General features: G+C 47.2%; 1 protein-coding gene across 12 annotated transcripts in view; it reads right to left on the bottom strand.

Moving 5' to 3' along the window:
* Positions 1-20,867, bottom strand: part of PAK1 (p21 (RAC1) activated kinase 1) — a 79,167-nt gene that overhangs the window by 11,701 nt on the left and 46,599 nt on the right. For all 12 annotated transcript variants that reach the window (XM_054192678.1, XM_054192654.1, XM_054192696.1 and 9 more), the window contains 8 exons: positions 16,586-16,686; positions 14,775-14,922; positions 13,094-13,131; positions 10,450-10,566; positions 9,975-10,149; positions 6,103-6,166; positions 5,161-5,209; positions 2,093-2,205 (listed from right to left, as the gene is read on the bottom strand). In XM_054192678.1, coding sequence (XP_054048653.1) covers positions 2,093-2,205; positions 5,161-5,209; positions 6,103-6,166; positions 9,975-10,149; positions 10,450-10,566; positions 13,094-13,131; positions 14,775-14,922; positions 16,586-16,686 — 805 coding nt within the window. The remainder of the gene's footprint in view (positions 1-2,092; positions 2,206-5,160; positions 5,210-6,102; positions 6,167-9,974; positions 10,150-10,449; positions 10,567-13,093; positions 13,132-14,774; positions 14,923-16,585; positions 16,687-20,867) is intronic.

Genomic DNA, 20,867 nt, shown 5'->3' with positions numbered 1-20,867 from the left:
TTTGCGGCGCTCAAACAAAAAGCTAATCCCTCCGAAAAAGATTAGCGAGAGAAAGCGGAGGACAAAAAGCAGCAGCTTTTGTTGCTGGAAGTTTGAACAAGAGAGCAGGACCTTACAGCTGGGATGGACTGGGTAGACGAGGCAAGTGCATGTACTCAGCGATGCCCTCTCCAAGGGGAAGAATGTGCCTCTCAAACGGTTTTGCCAAAACAAAGCCTCTGATCAGGCGGGAGAAACAAACAGTTGCAGCCCAGATGCAATTCGTAACTCTTCTTTACCGCTTGTTTCATTTCACACGGGTAATATCCTTCTGCTCTTCCTAAGAAGAGGGCGTCTGCCCAGCACCACTCCCCCGTGCCCGCACCCCTTCCACAAAGTTTCAGGAGCAAACTTTCTGTCCCTTCAACACGGCAGCTCTTTACAGCCACGCACAGGACGCAGCACCGTATAAACTCAGCATCGCAACTGATGCTGCAGTACACAAGAAGTACTTTTTTTGGCTAAGACGTTAAAAGCCTGTTAAAGAAACCTGTTAAAGAAAGAGCTGATAAGATTTTATTATACATGCAGAGCAAACAAGTGTGCAAACACGCTCTCACATTTCCAAAACAGATTCTAGGTCACATCCCTCCATTGCAGCTTCCCAAAAAAAATGAGCTGCCAAGATTAAAACCTGCAGCTCGCCCTCTCTGGGCACTCTTTACCCTACAATAAGCCAAACCCGCAGTTCCCCAGGACGGATGGATTCTGACACGAGTGCAGCAGACTGAAAATCCTGCTGCAGCTCGACTGGAACTACCTCTATCTTCAACATAAGGTGAACGACACCAGCCTCGACGCAACGCGTCGATGTTACATTGATGAATTCAAGCCACCGTGCAACGCTTTTGCCCATTGGGCTTTTGGTACGCCCCAGATTTCAGCGCTGACGCTTTGCGACTGTTTCCTGGAGTCTGAGCAGGGGAGATGTAAGAATTTCTCGCGCTTCCCAAGGCACCTCCCTGCCCCAAAGAAGCACATTTACCAATTTCTCTTTCCGAAGCAGCCAACCTCCAAACAGCGGGTGATGGTGGCGCTGCTTCCATCACCGTTACGTACAGCATTAACATCCTGGGGGGAAGAGCTCTCACTGCCACGTTTGTTTGCAGACTTGGGCAAACAAAGGGGCTTGAGCTACAGTGACCAGAATTTTCACAGCTACGTGTTTATTTTAAAACCAGTTCACCCTCAGCGCAGCAGCCTCCGTGCTGCTTGTTTCTGCTCTGTTATTGTCACAGTCCGAGGGACATCAGCTCAAGCAGAGCAGGTCTGTACACAGATAAGCTATTAGGTGCAGCTCTTGCAGTAAGAAGTGGGGATTCAAGGACGAGCTGTCCCACATGGACGTAACATACCCAAGGCTGAGCGGGAGTGCCACGGCATGTGTATGAGCCCCCCCAAAGCCCAGCTTTGAGCAGGGATTAACCCTGTTCCCTCTGTCTTCCAAAGGGTTTTTACGTCTCTGCCAGGTCTCCTTTTCTCCCTCGTTCACACCCAAACGAAAGCAGCCTCGCCTGGTTACGTGCCGCATGTCATTCACCTTCGTCGCTCTTACGCTACTGCGCAGAAAACGTCAGTGGACAGACACAGGGACAAGATTACCCTCTAACCCTGGAAGCAGTTTGCTCCTCCGCAAGCAGAATGTCGGCATTGCTCAGTGGTAGAGAAAAGCAGAGGAAGAGGAAAGAAAATACAAATAGCACAGTTCAAACTATTTCTATTTCTTCCCTAGCAGCAGGAAGGAAATGGCTTGTTGTGTCAAATTTGGAAAGCAGAGAGCTGAAAAACAGAGTCCCGACAGCAAACTGCTACTGTCTTTGCTGCCAGCATCTCTAAAGCGAGCCTAGATACCCTGCTAAAACCCATTCAGACACCCGTTTCTCCTGGGATATGGAAAAGGACCACCAAGCCACCCACACCCCAACATGGCCACACGCGTTAAACAACGCAAGGTTGTCCCATCCCTGCATTAAGCTGCGACGGGATCGCTTAAGACAGTGACAAGGAAGTGTCTTCCCCAGTCCCTTTGTGAACTCTTCAAGTCATGACATACCTGTCCAAGTAGTTGACAATGTTGGGGTTTTTGTTTTCCCTCATCACAAGGATTTCATTAATAATCAGTTCTTTTTTGGGCTGCTGCTGCAAATTCATCTGTTTGATTGCAACCTGCAGTGAAGAAAGACCAAATAAAGCATTATTGCGGGAGTCCCCTAGAAACCTGCCCGTACCACTGTCGATTATTTAGTCCCACATTCACATGAAGGGGGAAAACACTTTTTCCATCGCGGGTTGCTCAGCCATTTAGTAACTCTGCGAGTTCCTGCAGCCAAGTCTGTTTCCACACCTGCTGGAGGATACTTAATGCCAAAAGGGACAAGGGGAATTGCTGTTTTCATCCTGAACCTCTAAGTCACAGCTGGACAGCCGTCTCCATCTACAGCTTCTTGGTAACAAAGACGAGATCCCCTTACTCTCGTATGGACTGATATGTCAAAACCTTTTTATTTCTTAAAGGATTCTTATTAATCTTTTTTTTAGATTGGATGTTTCTGGAAGTTGGGTGATTTTTCTTCTGCTCTTGTGCAAATTTCTGCTGCTAGAAATCTACAGCAGGGCGGCCATCGCAGAATCACAGAACGGCGGGGGTTGGAAGGGACCTCTGGAGATCACCCAGTCCAACCTCCTGCCAGAGCAGGGTCACCCGGAGCAGGTGGCACAGGAACACGTCCAGGCGGGTTTGGAATGTCTCCAGAGACGGAGACTCCCCCACCTCTCTGGGCAGCCCATGCCCGTGCTCTGGAGGGTGGTATTTACGCTCCATGCATGGAGGGTGTAAATAACGTAGCCTGAGCTTAGTACTTCAAGGTGGTAATTCTATTTCTTTCTGTCACAGCAAAACCTGGGGGAAAGAAGCACCAGCGTTTAGATAAAAGGCTGAAAATAAGTGAATTGGATTCAGCTTTATCCCCGGCCATAACTGAAGGGCAACAGGGACGGATTTGTCAGTTGTAGTCCTCCGGCTCTGTAGCTTTCTGCCTGCTTCAGGACACCTGCTCTGCAGGTATATACACAGAAGGCAGGAGGGTACAACGTGTTTTCAACACTCGTGCTCACCTCGCCACACTCCCAGTACTTCGTGAGAGCACCTGGCCCTCAGACAAGCCGTCAAATCAATAAGGCCACTCAGCACAGCAGGAGGAAGAAACACTTCCACAGACGTTACGACCCAACTGTATTTGGGACAATATTTAGGCAAAGGGAATGAAATGTAATTATGCCTTCACAAAAACTGCCACTTGCAGGGAAAGAGGCCTAGGCGAATGGAGGGGAGCCAGTAACTCCAGCTCACAAAAGAAAGGATTAAAAGGAAACAAGCCACGGAGTGCCAATATAGACGGATACAATTAGCATTTTGATACTATAGCAGGGGCGACTACAGAAAAATCCCAACACATGAGAAGGCAAGAACAGACAGACACCATGCTGGTTTTCCACAGTATTCACCAGGGCTGCCAAACAGCACCTAAAAAAGACAAAAACAAAAACCCCATGCTGCCCTTTATGCAAGACCAGAGAGGAGAACGAAGGACGAAGAAGAGGGGGACGGCATTTGAGGCAGATAAAAGAAATCCCAGACCAATGCTGAGGGAGCTTCAGAGAGGCTCCTGTACTTCCTCACTCCTCTTCAGAGGTAGACCCACAGTCCAAGTGCATATGGGGGCCTTTTCCTTATCTAAGACCATCCCATGCATTAGGACACAAAATAAACAGCTGTAGTTATACTAAATCATAGAACCATAGAATCTTCATGGTTGGAAAGGACCTTTGAGATCATTGAGTCCAACCAAACACGCACAAAAAAACCCCAAACCTACAATCTCTGTCACTACAGCATGCCCTGAAGTGCCAAATCTAGATGGTGACTCAATCACCTCCCTGGGCAGGCTGTTCCAGTGCCACCATTGGTGAAAATCTTCAGTATTCTTAATCCTGGGAGCTGCCCAAGGCTCCCGTACAGCGCAAAATCAAGGAGTTTCCTTCCAGTGTTCCCAAAATGTGCTGCCATTCACTGAGCTCCTTGAGCTCAAAGGGTTGGTAGCAGGGCGCTTCACAGAAAGGAACAACGTGCCAAGGTTACAGCGATGCCGAACGCAAATTTAAAAATCCAGGGCCCAATCACACTAGCGTAGTGGGAACGATTTAAAAGTCTGCTGTAATATAAGGGTTCAAAAATATTCCCATGTGAGTCAACGGAGGGGTCCAGAAAGAAAGCAGAAAACCATCAAAAGACTTCCTCCTCCTGGAAACTTTCCCATTGTTTCAAAATAAATGCAGCGCCCCTTCCTCAGAGGCTGCAATTAAACGGTATTAATTCTTCAGGATCTGGGAAAGGGGGTGACGGAGTTTCATCCAAAAGCACGGTTATGAAATCTGCTGGTGGACAACCCTGACGTTGTATAAATGCAAAGCAGACGCGCATTGCTGCAGACTTCCATAAATGTATTTGGAATAATGCATACACTTTCCTCTGTAAAAATCCTCCACCTAGCAATAATGGTTTCCAGAGATGCTGCGTCTCCGTCACTCCTAGTTTATTATGCAAGCAATATGCAGGGCACTTTTCAATATTCGGGAGAGGGGGAAAAAAAGACAGACAGACGTTCCTTGTCTCTCAATTCAAGGGCAGAAAGCGAGTGGGCAAAGGGTGGGAGAGGAACAATTTCTATGGAAGTCACCCAGTATAAGCATAGGAAGGTAGCAGGTAGTAAAGGAGCAGAGGGTGTATAAAAGAGTTTAAATGGGGACAGGCAGGAACCCTGGGGATGAAGAGAGAAACTTCTACTGACGAACCATCCAGTCTGAACATTTGCTTCTGGCCTTTGCGGTCACAGAAAGATTCTTTACAAATACAGAATGATTCAGGAATCAAAACGTTGGAAGTCATTTTTTCCAGTTGTCGGCTCAGACCATTTGACCATGCCTCGTTAGTAAGGAAATAAATACCTCATTAAAAATAAGATGTCATGAACCTTTGAAAGATGGTCTTTATTTTGTAGCATCAACTTGAACTTTTAGCACACAATCCAAAATCCACTGCTGTGGTGTTCTGGTAGCACTTACCTCCTGTCCTGTAGCTATATCTATTGCCGTGTAAACTGTACCTGAGGCTCTACACAAAAGAGAGAAAAGGAAAAGAAACACTTATTAGCGCTTCGGAGCAAGGCTGAGAGCTGAACACATGCCCCTTCCCACTTGTCCCTTTGAAGTGCTCTCAGTCCCATTCCTTTTCACACAGTAAATATAATCCGAAGTATTTCTGAGCCAAGGCTGCCAATGGAGCAGAAGCCAGAGAGTTTAGGGGGAACAAAGCTCCTAATAAGGGACAGTATGGTCACCTGAACCCTTGCTGCTGAACCACCGACTTAGCACAGCTTGTAGGACCGGGAGTTGATCCCATTTCAACTGGCGTGACTGCACTGCCCTGGCTTGCAGACTGCCCAACGTGATTAGAGAGGAGAAAGGATCAGCTGAAGTAAACAAACGTGGCATTTGTAGCGAGGGGAACGGGAGCGTGAGCCTCAGCACACAGAGCCGACCGCAAATCTCTCAGTGAATTGCACTGATTTGCCTCCCTATAGCCTCCCCCCAACCCCTGTTTTCCCCCTACCTTGCTAAGAGGGGCACAACACCCGCATTAAGGAGAGTTAATTCAGAAAACAAATCTGTAATTTGAAGACTGTCTTACAGTTCCTTCCCTGCTGGCAGCTGCATTTAACAACCTGACCATCTAATGACATATTTTCTTACTTCAAAACACATTCACGCAAGAAACCCAGTCCCTGTGACTCAAAACTTTGCCAGGAAAGGGAGAAGAGCAGGAAAGTGGGGAACCCATCAGAACAACCAAAACCCCCCAAAAAATACAAAAGAAAAAGAAAGCAAAATAACAACCAACTCCAAAGCATCACCAACAGCTTTTCCAGCAAAGTAACTTAGCCTGGTTTCAGTGCTTCCTTCTTAACGTAAGGGAAGGTACAGGACAGAGAAGGAGCATATACCAACCCTTGTCCAATCTTCTCAAAACACGTGTACTTCTTTTTCGGATCGCCCACACTCACAATACTTCCTACAAAAACAAACAAACAAACAAACACACAAGAGAATTTTGTAAGTACTTTTTTGTACAGATATAAGAAACAACTGTACTTTAAGAGCAGCCCCACGGCCACAGCAGAACCTGCTGTGCTTCGTGAACCACTCGTCAGAAATCCAGAGGCACATGAACACCAAGGAAGTCCTCGGTTATAACCACACGTACCAGCTGCGGCATTCCCCTCCCACAGGTATCTCCCTTCAGAAATGGTGGGACACAGACATGAAGTACATTTAATCTTCACTAGCAGACGGTGAGTGCACACTGCCAGGCCCAGGATGGGAACACATGGCCCTCACACGTGTAAATACAATTATTTGCTGGAAACCTGCAACTTAAAGTCACTCCCAGCTTAAACGCACTGGATGATCTAGGATGCTCCTGCACCGCAATGTCCTGGGGTTGGGAACTGGATGATCTTTAAGGTCCCTTCCAACCTGAACCATTCTATGATTCTATGATCTAGTTCCAACCCCCTGCCCCGGGCAGGGACACCTCCCACTAGACCAGGTTGCTCAAAGCCCCGTCCAACACCTCCAGGGATGGGGCACCTACACCATCTTAGAGCTAAGTCTGTTGCAAATCTAGCCAAAGATTTTCCTACACCGCAACAACTTCTGGGAGAACATACCGGCACAAGCGTAGCCATTACTGACCCAATGACTGGGTTGCAAGACTCAGGGGGGAAACTAGAGAGACCCTTCAGAGCCAAACCTCCCCTGGCCTGGGCATCATTCAGCCGCTGTTCGAGGAAGCCAACAGTCAAGTGCAGTTTTTAGCAGCAGTTACCGCGCGACTGCAGCATTGCTCTGGTTCTGGAGAGCAAGCCGAGGCGATCTCAGCTCATTCTCCCCTAACGTGGCTGTTCAGCCAGAAGAAAGTGTAGCACTGCATCCCTCGGAGGGAAAAGCACTTTGCCTGGTGTTCTGCAACACTCTGGGGCGGTGAGGGGCCGCTCAGGCTCAGGCTGGATTTCTTATCCACGAGGAACACAATGTTTTCTGTACAACGGGAGGGAACTCTCAGCACGAGGACAGGCTGCGAAGACGCGCTGGAGTCCTGCAACTTGCATGGTGGGCTGCCAGGGGGTAAATTCAAGGGGTTCAGTCTGGAGAAAAGAAGGCTCCGAGGAGACCTTGTAGTGGCCTACCAGTATCTTAAGGGGGCCTACAAGAAAGCTGGGGAGGGACTTTTTAGGATGTCGGGTAACGGTAGGACTGGACGGAATGGATTAAAACTAGAGATGGGACGATTCAGACTGGACGTTAGGAAGAAGTTCTTCCCCATGAGGGTGGTGAGACACTGGAACAGGTTGCCCAGAGAGGTGGTGGAAGCCCCATCCCTGGAAGGTTTTAAGGCCAGGTTGGACGGGGCTCTGAGAAACCTGATGCAGTGGGAGATGTCCCTGCCCATGGCAGGGGGCTTGGAACTGGATGATCTTTAAGGTCCCTTCCAACCCTAACAATTCTATGATTCTACGAAACTGGAGGAGCTGACAAAAGGAGCATCACTGAAACACAGCACGCCCTGCAAACATGAACTGATATTCATAACACCCCTACGGCAGGCAGGAATCGCACCCTTTTGAGGCTGAAGAAATCGGAGCCAACAATTCCTAGAGCTCAGCTGGGAGCAAGTCTCCTCTCTAACAGCGCCAGGGTGGTTAACAGGATCAAGGGATGTGGAGCTGCAGCTGAGATGGTGTCTGCAAGTCACTCGAGCTGCCAACATATGGTGCTGCTTTCACAGGGGTCCAGGGCTGAGCCTAAACAGATGTATATTGGCAAAGAAACCGTTCGTGGTCATTAGGCCAAGAAATCCAGTAGCCAGCAGAGTAAGAGCAGGCTATTTTCAGACACTGCTGGAAAGCGGCCAAACCCACAGGGTTGAGGGCAGAGAGAGGTAAAGGAAGGGAACACGGCCCGTGTTTGGAGAGGAGGGTGGGAAGAGAAACGTGACGATATAAGCCGCACTGTACAATTACGGAAGCAGCGCTGCCTGCCCCGAGGACAGGCATTTCTGAACAAATGTTCGTAAACCTTCCCTCGAGGCCTGACACAGGCCAGAAGTTCAGACTGTGAGACGGTTCCCCCAAGGCCAGTGCAAGAGGCAGCTGCCAATCTTGCCCCGTTTAACGCCGCCGTCTGTAAAATGGGGCAACGTTTCCCCCCTCTCAAGAAATCAGGCGAGGATTCATTAACGCTTGTTCCGATGCTGTGTTAATGCGGAGCGGTGGAGATTTATCAGCTCCCTTTTAACCTTCGCACATCTTCAGTATACGTAAATACATATGTGCTTTAAGATCTTAGTCATTTCATTCACGTCAAACCAAAAACATGCAAGGCTTGCGTATCTTTGTACAAGTACGACCCCACTGCTCTCAGCGGAAAAACCACCGGTTTGCAACAGGACTCAGTTTCACTGTGTGTTTCTTCAGACTAGCTCACATCTAGAAGCTGACACCTAACAGCGGCCACTGAACTCCACACCCCCACGTACATTTATAACGAAACCCCTCAACGCTAAAGAATCAGTTCAGCACCGGACGCCACTTGCTGGAGCACGCACGGTGTCAGAAGGTGTATCTGCCGCCCAAGACTCCCAGGAGTAGCACTTTCATTTCTCTTCATTACCAAAGTGAGTATATTTGTATCAGAATAGCACCTTTTTTTTTTTGTGCCACAGTCTCGGCTTGCTCCACCTAGTCACAAAAATGGCTTGGATCCTTAATGATGGAAAGGTCCTGCTAATTAAGCGGGCGAAGTTGCTGTTTTGAAACAACGGGTATGAGTTTTCCAGTAGCAACCAGTTCCAGTTAACATGCCATCAAATTCAATTTAGGCTTTATTCGGAGGAATGAGGTACCCGGATGCCGTTTTAATTTATTTTTTTTTAAGTTATACCCTCAGATGAAATTTTCCTTCATCTAGCTATTAGTCTTTGCTTCACAGAATACTGACCGTTAGGGGTATAATCTCAACCGAGGAGACCAGCCTGACCATAGGGGTGCTAACGCAATTTACATCAACTGACAAGCAAGGCATGTATGTAATTAATACAGGATTAGTACTTCAAAGAATTAGAAATGCTCTACCCTAATAAAAATTGGCCCAGGCTGAAGAGAGCAATCAGTTGCACGGAAGAGCGGGTTCAGCTGTTGGATGTGCCACAGCATAACCCAAAAATACCAGGCAGCAGAGGAGCACTTTAGAAGATCCATGAACTAAAGGCAGGGGCTGTTAAAGACACTAGGACACAAGAGAGAGACGCGTTTCTCGGAAACAGCTACTAATTCGGGTACCCACACAATGTCAGGGCACTTAAAAATAACCAAGTCACTTTACATCATGGTATCGGGGAAGGTGAATTTGGGGCTGCATTCATTTTCTCTCCCTTTTTTAGACACAGAAGGAAGTTCTGCTCACTTTACATCTAACATTTCAATACCAACATCCCTGCTCCAGAGCTACAGACTATCAAGATGTGGAACAATCCCAGACCTCATAGTTAAGTTGATGTTACTTATTCAGCGCTTGTTTTGCAGAGCCTGAGGATCTGTAACTCCCCGGGGACTTCAGCTGGCACCACAGGTGCTCAGCTTACATTTATGCTCCCTCCTTCCATCTGCCCCCGATTTTGGCACACAGTCACAATGCAATGTCTTCAGCAAGGGATCTCAAAATGGGAATGTCAAAACATTTCAGCGTATTAAGATTTTGAGAAACCAACACAGCAGGACCCGGAATTTAAATTTAAAAAAAAAAAAAAAAAAAAGACATACTTAATTTTTCCAAGATCTCTTCATCTGACATTTTTGGCTTTTTCTTTTGTTTCTCCGTGTTCCTGACCAGCATGTCAGGCACCGTGGTGCTGTTTTCCGAAGGAGAAGAAATAGGAGAAGTCGCCACATCCCTGGTAGGAGGAGGAAGGGGGTCTATCACAGAGCGGGTGTATATCTAATTTTGTTGAGAGAAACACACGTATTAATACAAATCAGATGAAGACTTAAAGACTTCTATTCATTGTTATCGTTCTTGTTGTCAGGGATGCATTTCTATCGCTACTTTGTTAGCAAGCTAATGTCACTAAGCAAGGACTCTCTTGTCCCCCCCCACAACCAGGCAGGTGACAATACGAAGGTGCTCTGCCAGAAGGAATGGCTCCCCCCCTCCTCCCTCCTGTTCCCAAGGAGGGCTCAGCACCATGCCATGCGTGTGACTGCAGCGGTGGGGGCTGAAGGAAGGATTTCTGCTCACAGATTTTGTGTGTTCAGGGCGCGGAGCTATCACAGGGGGTGGAGCTGCATCATCTTCATCGTCTTCATCTTCGGACACTGAGGGCACTGCAGGGGTCTCAGAGACAGCCTTCACATTCTGCGTGTGGTACACAAACAGCACCAATAAAAACCCTATCGCTTGTTACAAACAAAATCACAAACCTTGGATTAAGGTCCTAACAGAGACTGCATTGAAGCAAGGGCAGCCCAGAAACCCCCCCGCAGCCTGGGCTGCATCCCCAGCAGCGTGGGCAGCAGGGCGAGGGGGGGGATTCTGCCCCTCTGCTCCGCTCGGGGGAGACCCCCCTGCAGTGCTGCCTCCAGCTCTGGGGCCTCAGCACAGGAGAGACACGGAGCTGTTGGAGCGGGGCCAGAGGAGGCCCCGGAGATGCTGGGAGGGCTGGAGCCCCTCTGCGGGGAGGACAGGCTGAGAGAGTTGGGGGGGTTCAGCCTGGAGAAGAGAAGGCTCCACGGAGACCTTGGAGCCCCTTCCAGTCCCTCAAGGGGCTCCAGGAAAGCTGGGGAGGGACTCTGGATGAGGGAGGGGAGCCATGGGACGAGGGGGAAGGGTTTTCCACTGCAAGAGGGGAGATTGAGCTGAGATCTTGTGCAGAAATTCTTTGCTGTGAGGGCGGTGAGCCCCTGGCCCAGGTTGCCCAGAGAAGCTGTGGCTGCCCCATCCCTGGAGGGGTTCAAGGCCAGGTTGGACGGGGCTTGGAGCAACCTGGGCTGGTGGGAGGTGTCCCTGCCCATGGGACATATGATCTTTAATGTCCCTTCCAACCTAAACCATTCCATGATTCTATGAAAATTAATAACCAGAACAGGCTACACCAGAACAGTTACAATATCTGACAAATTCGAACTCCAAACATCCTGAGCCTTCATGGGAAACGGCAAGGACAATCCGGCACTGCCCGACTCAACTGTTCAGACAGAACCTGTCACCTGCTTGTGTGACAGCAATCCTCTTCCCAAGGACTTGAGACCCACCTGAGCTCTCTCACTGCCTGCCCAACACCCGCACGGCGGACCCAGCAACTCTGGGGACAACATCTGGATTTGGACATATTTGTCCCTATTTATGTTGCCTCTCTTTCTCACTGCTTGCTTCAAACCCCGACCATGCAGACTGGCAATTCCAGTCTTTAAACGTTTTAATTTGCATCAAAACCTTAATGTTTCCTCTACAAGTTGGGAGATCAAATTAATATCAGCTTTGGTATTGTGACTGAGAACTAACTAATGAGAGAATCTGGAAAAATCTTTTCAAATCCCTTTTAAAATTGCTTTCTAAAAGAAAATTTTATAAAAAATAGGAACAATGATTATTTTTTTAAGAAAAGATTTATAACTGGTTAAAAAAAAATAACCAGAATTTTTTGCAATACTGTGCTTAGAGCTCAAAGCCACTTTTAACCTTTTAAAAATTTGAAACTGGATTTGAAGTTCATGGCATCCTTCACACTATAAACATTTCAAAATAAACTTGGCGAGCTCCTCGAGCCACTAGACCAGTTCTGCTTGTGCTCCTGCTTCCAGGCTGTTTATCATCAGTTCCCTAAGACTGGCAGGGGAAAAAAAAGGCCTTAAAATAAAGTTCTCTTCGAAAGAGGGGGAAAACAATGTAGTTTTTCACCAAACGTAACATATTTGACGTCATCAGCATCCTGACACATAATTCACAAAAAAGCTTAGCCTGTTAAAAGCATCAATAAAAAACACTTGGAAACTCCCGAATATCCCCAAAATTAAAGGCTACTCAGCGTCTATCCAGAAACATCAGGCTATCTCAGTAGACTAGTAACTACTGCTTTTTTCAGGATTTACTTTAAAATCCAACAGCTCGGATATTCTAAGCTCCTAAGGACTGACCTACAATTACACGTAACAACAAACAGTGGCAAAAAGGTTCCCCTTTTCCTTTCGCAGAAAGTCCTAAAGGGCCAGATCCAACTACACCGCCTCCCGAAGGGAGCAGAACAAGCCAACTCTAGATAGTGGCACGGCAGTGAGAAAACGAGAGCTGAGGGAACTGTGGAGGTTTATGAATCATCTTCAATTGAATGTTTTGTTTCTTCTATCTCGCGTGTACACAGAGAAACATATCGCGTCTCCTAACAAAGCAAACAGGAGCGGTGCCTGCCCTGGCAAGGACAGAGTAAAGGTCCAGCAGAGAGGAGGAAATCCTTTTATTTCCTTTTCTGATGGAGATTAGTTTGGTTAATCAACACTAATCAAACAACATTAGCTTTGGTCAATCAGACCTTGTAGGTTAGTAATTAAGTTTTTTTTATATCACAGATGTTTATGCGGACATATAAGACCTGGGAGCAGAGCGGTTATCAAGTTCTAGGTACAGGAAGAGATTGAGTTCTATGAAAACAGAACTATTTCAACTCATTAATTCAACACTTTCTGTTCACTAATAAAAGCTACTCCTGCCTACTTGATGCTCCCCAGGTTGAAAAAAAAGCAAAAAGAGCATGCCTGTTTTTATAAACGTGTATTCACATGCAGATATAGAGTTCAGACTTTAACAGACTAAGCGAGGTAAAAGTTTACGTGTAGTTAACTACTTTATGCAAGTTTTTAAACAGACAGAATGAGAATATAAGGCTTACCAAGGTATTTGATGAATTGTAATCCTCTGTCGATTTATCTGAAAGAGACAGATAGTAATGCCGTTAGAAATGAGTTGCAAACGCAGCAGCAGTGTGGACTGGAGAAAGGGACACGCTCCCTTCAGAAGGGGCAGGAAAAAAGTCTGCTCCCAAACCTAGGCATTACCTCTGGCTCCCCAGAGCAAGCGGACAACCGGCAGATATGGGAATAGAGGGTAAAAAGTTCCGCAGATAAATACAGGGGCCCCAAATCCCTGCTGCAGGAGGGTAGAATTTCCCAATGCGACACCTGAATGAATACTGTCCTCCGTCCATATACACAAGATATTTTCAATATTTTTCAATATTTTCAATATTAAACGGGCTAAATCACCAGCAGATGTGCTGCGGCCAGCCCAAAACCTGCAAGATGTTCAATCTCAACCACCTAAACTTGCTGGAATAGCAACAGAGGACCCGATGAATCAAATGGCAGGCTTCTTGTTTGACTACCCAGGCACACATGGGGAAGATTTGTGCTTTCATACCTGCCTGAAGCCTTCCTAATTAATACCCGTTCTGGTGACATGGTTATATCCCCTTACACAAAAAAACCAAACCAAACCAAAAAAAAAAAAACCACAAAGCAGGAGCCCTCAGCACAGGAAAGACATGGACCTGTTGGTGCAGGTCTAGAGTCCAGAGGAGGGTCACAAAAATGCTGGGAGGGCTGGAGCCCCTCTGCTGTGAAGACAGACTGAGAGAGTTGGGGGTGTTCAGCCTGGGGAAGGGAAGGCTCCGGGGACGCCTTATTGTAGGCCTTTCAGTACTTAGAGGGGGTCTACAGGAAAGATGGGGACAAAATTTTTAGCAGGGTCTGTAGCAATAGGACAAGGGGTAATGGCTTTAAACTACCAAGGACAGATTTAGACTATAGATAGAAGGAAGAAATTTTTTACAATGAAGGTGGTGAAACACTGGCCCAGGTTGCCCAGAGAGGTGGGAGATGCCCCATCCCTGGAGGTGTTCAAGGTCAGGTTGGACGGGGCTCTGAGCAACCTGATCTACTTGAAGATGTCCCTGCTCACGGCAGGGAGGCTGGACTAAAGGCCCCTTCCAATCCATGATTAATATTTAGAAAGAGAAGGAGTTAGAGTTGAAAGAGAAAAAGGAGCGGAGGCTGCAGGAGTCCTCCAGTGGGCAGGTAATCCATACAAAGAAGGCACAAAACCTTAGTAGCTTTTTTAGAGGAATGCAGCCAGCAGTTATCAAGCACCTGGCCACTAAGGCATATTCCTCAATCACGGCACACCGGAGCAGACACTGTCACCCCAAGCACGCACGAATCAACATCCACACCCATGCTGGAAATTGAAACTGGTGCAAAATTTAACTGCCCGTTTTTTTCCAGTGATTTTCATCACTGGGATCCCAACACCAGCGCTCTGGGTTCTGCCTTCCAGATGCTGGCTGTAAGCTTCAGAAAAACTATGTGATTTGGGATTTAGGCAGTTGACTGAACTCCTCTTTTGCACCTCTGCTGGGCATCAGGATTAACAGAAGAGCATTTTAAAGGAAGAGGGGTGCTTGGGCAGCCAGAGAATCGCATCCACGTTTTCCTTGAAAAGACAGATCTACTTGTTGATTAAATGAAAGAAACCCCACAATGACTAAGCAGCTGTATGAGATGATCACCACGTACCTGTGAAACTCATGTACTTCTGGCTGTTGGAGATCTTCTTGGAGTTGTAAAACTCCAACACGTCCAGCACTGCCTGGGGGTTCTTCTTCTGCTCCGACTTGGTGATGTTGGAAGTCTGCAGTAAACGCGCCCATTGCTCCGGCATTCCCTGCGGGGAGACGTACCTCGTTAGCTCACAGTCAGCCTAACACGGGTGACAGCACACACACCCGCCACCACGGCTCTGCCAGGCAGCTTCTGGGCTTACTCAGTGCTGTGAGGGTAACTGGGAGAAAAGAAGAGAGGAAAGGAAAAGAGGCAGTGGATCGATACTAGCCACTGTCTTGTGTTACAAGTCACACGTTCCTTGCATAGACATGCAAATGCCACTCTGCTCACGGGGCTCTGGGTGAACCCCACATCCTTTGAAGACCAAAACTCAAACGACAGAAAGGAGCAGACCCAAATGCTGCAGTTCAGGAAGAGCCTCAAGCAAAGAAACCAAACCCTTTATGCACAGATATACGCATATTTACATATATCCAAGAAAGACTACAGAAGTAACACACACTGTATAGCATGCAGGGGAGGTTCAGGATGGATATTAGGAAAAATGTTTCACACTGAAAGGGTTATCGAGCATAGGCTCGATAGGGACAGAACAGGCTGCCCAGGGAAGTGGTTGAGGCACCATCCCTGGAGGGATTTAAAAGCCGGGCAGACGTAGTGCTTAGAGATATGGCTTAGGGATGGGTTTTGACAGAGTTAGGTTGATGGTTGGACTCGATGATCTGAAAGGTCCCTTCCAACCTGGGCAATTCTATGATTCTATGATCTAGTGCAACGAACATGCAACATTCACTTGGGTCTTCTTGTAGCACTAAAGGTTCTTTGATAATAGTGGTTTGGTGCCTATTGTAACCGGAGCTGGGAAAGCAGAGATGTCAACCTCACATACGAAGCTCTGAATTTCATTACAGGGACGTCATTTCAGCCAGAAAACAAAGACATCTGGAGTACGGCCTGACTCGTGCCTTTCACCACCAGCAAGAGTCACAGTTTGTATAGACGAAGCGGCAAGGGACAAGACAAAGGGGCAAGTTACGCTCCCTGTTCAAAAGGCTGGCTAGATACGCCACTCAGGTAACGCCACACTGGTAGATCTACATTAACCTGGGCAAGTCTAGAGGCTGACATGCAAAACACAACTGTACACACGATTCAGGTTAGGAGAGCAGAGTCCCTGAAAAAGAAGAATATTAAAGAGGCAAAAATATGTACACCTTCTGCTGCTATTAAATACTATTTCGTAATCAAATTAAGAAGAATAATATGATGAAATACAACTCTGTCTTCATAGCATTTTGCACGTCAATAAAAAAAAACCACCATAAAAGCATCTGACATCTAGCCTTCGGGCAGCGCACACACATTCTGTCACAAATAGTTACGCACAGTTGTGCGTGTCCTGAAGGGGAGCTCTCAGAGCCCCATTTGGCGAACACAGACTATGCTGGAGGCCTAAGCCAGCTCTAGAAGAGGAGGGGAGGGGAAGGGAGGGCAGATATACCACGTTTTGCTGTCCATATCTGCCAAAAAACAGTAACGGAAAAAAGTTTGCTGGCAGCCTGGGCTCCTGGGATGAGCCAAGTTTGACAAACAGTCTCTCAGCAAGAATTAGTGGGTAACCTCTGCAGATGTATTTCAGAGGAGATCAAACTAGATGATGGTAATAACCTTTCCAGCATTACTATATAAATGATTAATGGGTCCTGGCTCCTCCCAGCAATAAGCCAAACCACATAGTTCTCTTTTCCTCCGGATTCACTTACCGTGAATTCTCCCGTGACTGCATCAAACCCCACATGAATCGTGTGTTCGAAGTCTGAAGGGAGGGAGATCTCCGGCCGCTCTTTCTCTTTCTTTTTATTGGCTGGAAGAGACAAGAACAACAACAAAAAAAATTAAGTCCATCGAGAATTCAAATTTCCCCAATAGCTTCCAATTTACCTACCCAACCACACCCCACTTTTGCTAGTTACGGGATTTCGATCTGGGGCAGAAAACCAGCAAGTTTAAAAACTTTGTCACCTCACTTCAGAGCAGCCCCAGCACAGGATTGGGACAACAAAAGGACAACAAAAATCAACGTCTTGTAACCCAGGACGAGCTCAAGCCAAGGAAACTGATATTTTGGGTATGTCAAGTATCAACCGGTAGGGCCAGGCTCAATAGCACAAGAGCTATTTACCTGAAATATTCACTCAAACTTATACAAGTCAGAGTCAAAAGCACTACAGCAGCAGTTAAGTGGGAGCCATGCAGTTTTGAACACGTTTTTTTATTTGTTGTTTTAAGGAACTTTAAAAAAAATATATATATTATGCGCTGTTAAATACACACTCGCCTCTCATATTAAGACAGGGACAAGATTGACTACAAATGCTGCTTATAAATTGCTTCCTGCATCCTACATTCTCAAAACAGAGTTCATGAAGAAAACCAAATATAACGTATGAGCTCCTGCTACACAATCTTACATGAGCAAAACCATTTATATTCTCCTGCTCACCGAAGGACCTGAATGTGGTTTTAATAACAAGCTTTGAAGACACAGAGCAAGAGGGCAGAATGTGGCAGGTGAGGGGCACAAGTCACGAAGAAACAGGAAAGGAAATAAATCAAAGCAGACGCGCTCTGCGAATTTTCAAGTCAAGTCTTCAAACAAGATTATCGTCCTGCCTTGGATTGAGTTCATCCATATTCATGACATATTAAGGACTCCGCCTTCCTTTTAATATTGGCTGTATTCAAGAAGTTGAGAGCAGTTTAAGGAAGGACCACGTTCTACTCGGCTTTGCTGCTGCTCGCAGTTAAAAAACAAACAGAGCCAGGAGAAGGTGACTAAACCACTTGCGTTTCTCAGCTGCTACCTTTTATATCTAAAGCCAAACAGAATTCGTTCCGTGGCTGACATTCCCCAGTGCATTTTTGGCAACATGAATGCCAAACCCCAGGTATTTCAGAAACCTGTGACGCTAATACTCGATATTGCAATTATTTAAGACGCTGCTGGTGGTTAGTTGTGTAGAGATGGTCAGGGCTTGCCCCGAAGGACCGAATCCCACTTCCTTCAGTGCCAGCTCTGGCACCGTTCTCTGCATCATTACAGAGTTACTGTTGCACAGATTAATTTTGGATCAAAAAAAAAAAAAAAAAAAAATCAGATGCTCCATTTGGGACACGAAGCTGGAACAGATTGTTTTCGATCCCTCTTTCAAACAAAGGGGACGGGGGAAGCTGAATCGCAGAAGAGCGAGAGAGTTGCCAAGGGGAAGGAGGAGAGAAAGCTGCAATGCCGGAGGAGCCATCACAGAGGGGGGAGCCGGGAGGAGACAGAAGCAGCTGCTGGTTAGCAGATGGTGAGCATCTGCAGCATGGAGGCCTTGCCAAAGAAGGAACAAGCCGCTGCATCCAGCAGGTAGGCAGAAAAAGCTGCGTGCGTTAGCGGTGGATGGAAAGCAAGAGGAAAAGAGAGGCAGAGAGAGCCATCAGAGGCACCATATTCGGGCCACAGGATCAGTCCGTTCCTCCGAGCCGGAGAGCAAGGCGTCAGCTCAGCCTCGGAGCCCACCACTCAGGCGAGGAAGAAGAGGGCACAGGGATTAGCACCACTACGTGGGAACGCTGCACGCGTGACGCACACCCGCAACGTGGGCCAGGACGACTGCCACAGTAGGTTTGAATGTACCCCTAAAAACGCCCAAGGGCATGACGAAGTTGCTGTTCAGAAGTCAATACACTTAAGTGTTTGGGGTTTTTTTTTTTTATTTCTACAGCCCAAGCTCCCTGCCGCACACCCAAATCCCAACAAACTTCTCTGGAACCAGCTGTTCCAGTATCCGTTCAACCAGCAAACCGAGCCGACTGCTGACTTATCCAAAGCGGGAGACGATGGCCCGAACGAGCCTCAGCTACGCACAGCAGTAAAGACGGTTCTAGAAGGATTGATTAAATAACATAATGGCCTCTGTCATATCAAAGCTCCAGCGCTCTGTTCATGTTCGACAAATAGGTAGAGAGTTTCAGTACGGCTACGCTGCAATACAGAAATAGGAAGAGGTTTTTCTGCATTTATGGCTTATTTTGTTCTCCTACACCCCAGCAGTTAATATTCTCCCAATTATCTTAGTTTCCTGCAACCGTTTCCTACGGCATCTCAACCCTTTGCGTTTTCCCTGACTCTCAAGAACTCTTTGGGGCAGCCACCGCAAACTCACGCTGAAGATCACTTTGCCTTGGTGATAACATTACAGCGCCTGAAACCATAATTGCTCTGTATCCTTTTTTTAAACCTGCCCGCCTGCCACTCTCAGGGGTTTATAGCACCCAGACTGAATTCATCATCATTTGAACGCGCATGAAGTTGGCACGTGAATTCACAGATTTTCCTCCAGCAGTCCCAGAGGACAATGAACTTCCAGAAGCTTTTGATCCAAAATCTGACAGATCTAAAAGCCTAAACGTATTAAACCATTAATGACATAATTGCTTTTTGTAGCAGGTATTTATGTCATAGCAGGAGGTCGAAGACAAAAAGAATTACAGATGGGCACTCCCAATCTTGCTAAACGCTTAATCCCCCTCCACAGAGATTATATTATCCTTGCAATGGAGTCCAAAAGCCTTGAGGAATCTCAAATTAAAAAAATAAAAGAGAAATCATATATCTGTTTAAGAAGGCCTACCTACCACCAAGTGCGTTATTCCCACAAACACCTTACCACCTTCTCATTCAAAACCTCGCACGTTTGACGCTGTTACAAGAGCCACCCACAAAGTTTCCTTATGATGCTCTGGCAACTTGAGCTGCAACTAGGAAGCACGAGGTCCCACTGTAAAATAAGCCCGTGAGCCCATCCTGAAGCATAATCAGATGGGAAAGGTCTTCTCCACTGGTAAGGTGGAGTGAAGCATTCCCTCTGGTCACCATTCAAAGGGCTCCCGGGTGCTCCAAACTGTCGTCTTGTGGGTAAAAGATGAGCTCAGAGGCGCTAAATGTTCCACGTTTAAGCCAAATTCATACCCTCAACTAGGACACCGAGGAGCCCCGAGCCCAAAAAACTTCAGATGTTCACAACACCTGGTGAAAGCAACAAGTCACGCAAGCTCTGCACCCGTATGACCCATCCAGTAGTAAGGCGACGTGTTTTTTAAATCGCGGTTTTGGGGTTTAGGCTGGGACAGGGGAAATCAGGACTGGAAAACACATCCTAAATTTTGCCGGCAGAGCATGACACCTCCAAAGCAGCCGGGCAAGGGCACAGAGCTCAGTGGAAGTCTGCAAATGTGTATGGGGCCCGGGATTTAAGCCCCATGTGTCCTTTATGGCTCTCTTCACGCACAGGAGTAGCGCAATGGAAAAGACACTTTTGAAAGCGCCTTCAGCTAGAACTGCCCTTCTTGACCCAGTAAGCTGTAAAAGATGCCCTCAAGATGTCCCCCCTTTGTTGGCTTCCCCTCTGATCTGGCCCCACAAGCTCTCAACAGGTCTGTGGCCTGCTCCACAGCAGGACTCCACGCGTTTCAGCTGCACTTTGGCATAAAGTACCACCTCTTCACCGTCTTTCCCACCCATCCTTTGTAGAGTGCCTGCTCCCGTGCTGTTCCCTGCCCGGCATAAAGAGCTACCACGTCTCCGAAGGGATTGACACCATCGACTTCAGCAGCTCTCAGGCTACAGCATAAAAGCCCACGTCCATATTCACTAGCGAAATTAATCACCGAGCATTTCAGCTCTTCGCAGGCTCTTTGCAACCCCAGCAGAGGTTAAACACAAATCTCTGCCTTCCCTGCGTAAAGATCCAAAGGTCCACGGATTTGCCCCAAATTACGTTTCTCGAACGGAACAGAAACCAACTCCCCTTTCAGTCCAGCCAAACTAACAAATAACACCCAAATTATTTCAGGCACAAACTACAGAGAGGTGGCTGAACACCTGGGAATTTCATTAACATTTAAGCAACAGGAGACACCGGGAGTTCAGTTGTCACCATGAGATTAGGAGGAGTTTTCAGAAGATGAAAATCAACCCATCTGAAATGAAGGCGACAG

This window comes from Rissa tridactyla, chromosome 1, assembly GCF_028500815.1.
Source record: "Rissa tridactyla isolate bRisTri1 chromosome 1, bRisTri1.patW.cur.20221130, whole genome shotgun sequence".
In the NCBI taxonomy this organism is placed as follows: Eukaryota; Metazoa; Chordata; class Aves; order Charadriiformes; family Laridae; genus Rissa; species Rissa tridactyla.
The sequence above is the reverse complement of the archived record's forward strand: the minus strand, read 5'-3'. Positions and strand labels throughout refer to the sequence as shown.